General features: G+C 40.0%; 1 protein-coding gene across 1 annotated transcript; it reads right to left on the minus strand.

Moving 5' to 3' along the window:
- Positions 1-5,064: 5,064 nt before the first annotated feature.
- On the minus strand, positions 5,065-5,801 carry LOC147466213 (uncharacterized). Its single transcript, XM_086524623.1, has 2 exons — positions 5,434-5,801; positions 5,065-5,304 (listed from the first exon to the last, which is right to left on the minus strand). The coding sequence occupies exon 1, from the start codon at positions 5,768-5,770 to the stop codon at positions 5,453-5,455; it is 318 nt and encodes a 105-aa protein (XP_086380749.1). The 5' UTR covers positions 5,771-5,801; the 3' UTR covers positions 5,065-5,304; positions 5,434-5,452.
- Positions 5,802-6,025: the final 224 nt, after the last annotated feature.

Raw genomic sequence — 6,025 nt, forward strand, 5'->3', positions numbered from 1 at the left:
AGATGTGTTTGTGGAAGATTATGTTCAACCTTTGTTATCATATACTAGAGACAATAATGTAAGCTCGCAAGATATTTATGACACTTTGTTCCCTCTTTTAAATGGTGGAAACTTGAATGTAAATTCCAAAGAGGCAAATGTATAGCCTATGGGGGTTGTAGAAAATACTATGGATCAGTCTATTACTGATGCAGATGTTTATGATGTACTTGATGTGGAAAGGACTGAGAATGAGGAGGCTAGAGGTATTCCAAAATTGTTGGTGCATACTTTGCGTGATAGTAAATTGGATGTACTTATGTCTATTCGTACTTGTTGAAGTTCTCGCCATGCATCTTATGTGTCAGTTTGTTATGTTTTTGCTATTTGTTATGCACACTAGAAAGGCATGTATTAGGAAGAGACTTTTTCTCCCACTTGTTGTATCGCTATTGTTCATTTTCTATGTGCATTGGCAGCTCACTTTGGATGGGATATACATCAATCAAACATTGTTACTGTTTTCTTGAATGGTGATATATTTGAGGAAGTTAATGTAACGCATTCTCGCGGTTTTGTCAAGAAAGGACAAGAAGATTAAGTGTGCAAATAAGAAAGCTTTGTATGGGTTGAATTAGACTCCTCGTTCTTGGTATGAGAAAGCTAAAAATCATTTGGATAAACGAGGCTTTCATAACAGTCCAACAGAAATCACCTTGTATGTAAATTGTGAGGGTGATGTATTTCTCAACGTCGTTCTATATGTAGATGATTTGCTGATTACTAGTCCGAATGAGACTCACATTGCTGACTTCAAGCCTAATTTAAATGCTACTTTCAAGATAAAACAATTGGTACTTTTGCATCATTACTTTGGCTTACACTTTCAGTAGTGTGATGGTGGTATTGCCTTGTGTCAAACACATCACATAGAGAATATTCCTATGTAATTTTGGCCTTGAGTACTGTAAACCTATTGCTACTCTAATGGAAACGAATTTGAAATTGAGCCTTCACGATACTGGTGATCCTACAAATTTCACTCTTTATCAAACTACTATTGGATGCCTTATTTGTGTATGCAATATGAGGCTAGATATTTAGTTTGCAGTCTCACAAGCTAGCAGATTTATGCAATAGCCTAGTGTCTAAGCATTGACAGGATGTTAAGAGGATTTTTTATACTTGAGTGGCACTTTACATCTGGGCTTGTTCTATCCCAAGGGTGGATCATTATTGCCAGATTTACATGCTTTTTCGGACTCAAATTGGACTAGTTGTTATGACACGCGACTGTCCACAAGTGGTTTTTATTTCATGCTTGACAGTTGATGCATATTATGGTCAAGAAAAAATCAGCCTAATGTGGCTACTTCTAAATGTGAAGCTGAGTATAGGGTAGTCTTCACAGCTATGATAGCGTCTATATGGCTCAGATGCCTTATGGCTAATTTGGGTGTTGGATAGGACACTGGCAACATCATCTACATTGATCGTCAGAGCGCATTGAAAATTGCGAGGAACCGAGTTTTTCTGCTCACACAAAGCACATTGAGGTGCATTATCACTATGTCAGAGAGAGATTATCAGTAGGAAATATCAGCTTGGCTTATGTGCCAACACAAGATACCTTAGTTTGAAGCTTTCCGCAAAGCTTTGGGCTTACTCCCCTTTGTGCATTGATTATGTCCTCAAGGCAAGGCTCTTCCCTATACACTATGTTCTCGCTCTCGTTCAATGCATCATTCCAAAGGAAGGTTTGATACCACATATGAGGTAGTGATGTGTGTGAACATAGTTAGGATCATGGAGGAATTTTTTCCTCAGTAGGAGGTTTTTCCCCCCCATGCATTGTATATACATCCATTATTCCAGGGCTAACTTATCTTTCCATTGTGCACTAAGCAAGACACTCTCTACTATGTTCCTTGAGCTGCTTCATTTTCTCCAAGCTGTGTATGTTTCCTTGCAAGCCTAATTCCAACAATACCATACCCAAATTTGTGGTAGAAAGGGACTTGCAATCATATTTAAGAGATACTTACCTACAATCTAAAAGCCCATAGCCCAGACTACCGACTATACATCTCCGTAAGAATAACCAAAAACACAAGATTTAGACATGATGGGTTTTACATTTAGTAACGACAGGAAATTAAAGCTTTTGGGCTCAAAACTTAGTATCTTTGTTAACCTGGTGCTAACATCTCTCTACATGGTATGCAATGATTACTACAAAGGTTTCCTTTGTGCTAAAACTCGGTGATGAGTATCAGAGAGTGAAAGGTCAAAGGATCGAGAGGTTGAGTATCACTTTCATAAATGAAACGCTATTGCAAACAAGGCGAAGGGATTCAATGGAGCCGTCACACATCTTATTCTTTTGTGTGCAATCGGACAAGACATATAATGGTTGGGTGTCGTTGAGGTGTTTAAAGAGATTAATGGAATACTTTCATGGATTTTTGAGGAAACTCCATTAATAATAGAAGTAATACGCTCCCAACCTATGGATGAGAACCTAGAGGTTAAAAATCTAGGTAGCTTTGATATGGAGAGGCACTTTGGTAGAGACTTAAAAGCATAAAAAATTGCTAGGCTGCAAACAAGGGACTTCTTAGCTTGCCTCTACCCTTGTCCATTTTGCATATTGGTGTCAGGGTAAAAACCCAGCAAACAAAAATCACAAAAGAACTCTATGAACGGTGGTCCAAGGCTTCTATGTGAAGAGGATGAAGACAAGGTTGCTGACGATTTTTTTGCTAGGGATGAAAGCAAGGAATCGAAAGCATCTATTTTGAGCTTCCCCATGCTCAATGCACGGGATTGTGCATTGAAGGACAATATATGGAATCCCATCTTTCCATTTTCTTTATCCAATGTTCATTTATGTACATTGCATGCCTTCGTGCATGTTTTTGGTAGGCTAATGAAGCTCTACACTGACTATGATTTGACAATGAAGCCTTTGTTGATTCTTGAAGTCCGAGGTGACGATCACAAAGGTGGAGAAGCTTCTCAAATCAATTGGTGGTCATGGTGAAAATGTGTCAATTATTGCTACAAAGAAGATAGGGAGGCCCATGAGATTGCCTAACAAGTGTCAATGAATAGACAAAAACCAACACTTCTTGGAAAAAGCTAATCCAAGAAACTCATGGCAAGATGACACTCAAAACAACTCTAACAACAATGCAACTAACCTTTGGGATCTCTAAAATATTTTATGCAAAGCCACAATTGACAATAACTCAAATGGTGATCTTGCAAACAAGAGAAACCAAATTGGAAAACTTTGGACAAAATGGTCAAGCTGATTCATCCTACTAGCACAAGAGAGAAGCAACAGTAATCATTTCAAGTGGTGTCGACGGACTTCACAAAGGTCTCACTCTTGCTTGCGCTGAGAACAACATCACATATTACAAGGTAAGCCACATTATACAGGGAAAGTATTCAAAAAGTTTTGTTTCATTCCATAATTTGTATCCTTCTATTGTATAAATAAGATATCTTGTTTGTGCATGTAGCATTTTTTATGCACAAATATAGTTCTCTTTTGAGATTTTTGGCACTCAGGGCATGGAGAAGTCTCATTATTGAGGTAGGGGGTGTACTTAAAAAATACTCACCATGGTGGTAGTGAGATAGTCTAATTCTTTGGAGAGATGTTTAAGTAGTTCTTCAAGATGACATTTTCTCATAAGCTCACCATCATGGAGCATGCGCGACAATCCAAGATTGCAAAAGAAGTACACAAATTGCATAATCAAAAATCAAGCAACGAGTGGCAACTGTTAGAAAGCCCTACCAACCATGTAGCATGGTGCCAATGCAAGGTGCAGCAAGGGTCGAGATGGACTTGGTGCAAGTAATTTCTCCATGTCTATAATGGAGTGATTAAAATTTGGGCAAATATCCTCTAATAGTAGACTTTGCCAATTCATCTAACTCAAGCCAATCCTTCTAATGATAGCAAGCTTAGATGCCAACCCAAAAAATGACTTCAGCTCTTTCTTTTGGATAGGAGCATCTTGAATTTTCTCTATTGACAAAAAGGAATTGTTACCATCAAACTTATGGAAGTTGGAAAGCTCTTTGTCAAGCATGGTGACATCATATTCCTTTACAAATCTATGTCAAGATGAGGGAAAAAAGTGGTAGACTTTAAACAATATCTTATACAACACCACCTCCTTGGAGATGACAGTACAATGACCACACTAGAATATGAAGGCGGTATTCACAGTCTCATACATAAATGTGATACATGTAAAGGTCGGCTACTAGTAGAAGAAAATGAACCAAAAGTGCTCAGGAATTTTTTTTAGATGTAAGACTACGGTTATTGGCGTGCTAATTGTTGTTTGAACAACAATAAGAGGCTAGTCTTCTCATATGCCCTCGAGAACACCAAATACAAGAAGTGATTTGTGGTAAACTTTTGACGTTAATCTCCTTCACATCAAGGTGGTTGAATCAAGCCAACATAGCATCAAAGCACGTATCTTTACCCTTCTCTTACTACACCTTACGCAAACGGTGTTGCAGGCTACTTGCAGAACATTACATAAACTCGAGAACCATCTTTAGATCACAAACCTTGAGAACCATCTAGTTTTGCATTAAGGTATGACCTGGCTTAGCTTTGCATGTTTTTAATATGTCATATCATAAAACCCAATTCACCTGGTTTATGCATCATCAGAGTCTACGACTTACACTTACCGGGGGAAATATATAATTGGAAATAGCTGTCATAAATCTTAAAGTCGTAACTACTTAACAAAATAATGCAAACTTATTAAAAGCAAGGATTAAGGCTCAATGTCAAAAAGTACCAACTAAGAGAAAAAGATTGATGTAGAAGCACAACTTTGCAGAAACATGCTTATATCTCCCTATGTACATAAGGCTTGAAATTTCAAATAGTCAGGATAACCTAAGATTAAAATTAACCATATTTGTAAAGTTTGTCAGAAATATATACCGCATTAAATACAAATAGGTGAAGGATTGCGTTGGCACTTTAAAACAAGCTAGCTTCCTTCACTAATTCACTGAGGCTTGTTATAGAAACAAAAATCGGCCAAATTGTTAGATACTTTATAAAGGTCTTGTCGTATCACAAAGTTGTTACAAACACAGGACTTTAGTACAAATGACAATATGTTCAGCTTTGGAACAGTAAATGGCTCCACGTACAAATGGAGAAAATATAGCTTGGAATTGCAAAGATTCATTAGGCAGCGCCAGCAAAGCGTGCGTTTCTGTTCGCAGATTGTTTGTGCATAGGTCTCTCGTAAGTGCCATCAAGGCAAAGATCTGGAGGCCAATCAATTACCAAGAAACCACAGGTTCAACTAAACGATCGACACGAGCGTGCGTGCGTGTGTGTGTGTGTGTGAGTGAGAGAGAGAGAGAGAGAGAGAGAGAGAGAGAGAGAGAGCGCACCTGTATGATGCTGGGGGGCTCATTTCTTGCCGAAGATGCCGAACAAGCCGCCGCCACCGCTGCCAGAAGAAGACTGCTTGGACTTGGGAGAGGGCGCCGATGCTGGCGGGGCGGCGGGATTTTTCTGGGCGGTGCCCTCCACCTTCTGCAGAACGGGATCAGTCTCCGAGAATGATTCCTTGTCAAGCGCGCCGTTGAGCCAATCCAGCAGCCCCCCTCCTCCTCCCCCCCCTCCACTCTTCTTGCTTTTGCTTGCTGCCGCCGAGCTCATCATCGTCACTGCCCCCATACCTCCGCACGCCGCTGTGGGCACGCCTAGCACTGCCCACGACGCCATCGTCTCTATCTCTCGCTCTATCTCCGCGGTTTAGGTTCCCTTTCAATATGGCATCCACACGCTTCCACGCGCCTCTCTTTACAGATGTACCACCCTCTCTCTTTGCCTCCCACTCTTCCCTTATCCACTTCTCTCTCTTCTTCTTCATCTTCTCTTCTCTCTCTCTCTCTCTCTCTCTCTCTCTCTCATCCACCCACCAAAAAACTTTGTGTGTGTTAGGGCACGTTCGCACGCTGGGGTAGCACCGCCAGCTGA

Source organism: Adiantum capillus-veneris, chromosome 1, assembly GCF_014529385.1.
Source record: "Adiantum capillus-veneris isolate H3 chromosome 1, ASM1452938v2, whole genome shotgun sequence".
NCBI classification, from domain to species: Eukaryota; Viridiplantae; Streptophyta; class Polypodiopsida; order Polypodiales; family Pteridaceae; genus Adiantum; species Adiantum capillus-veneris.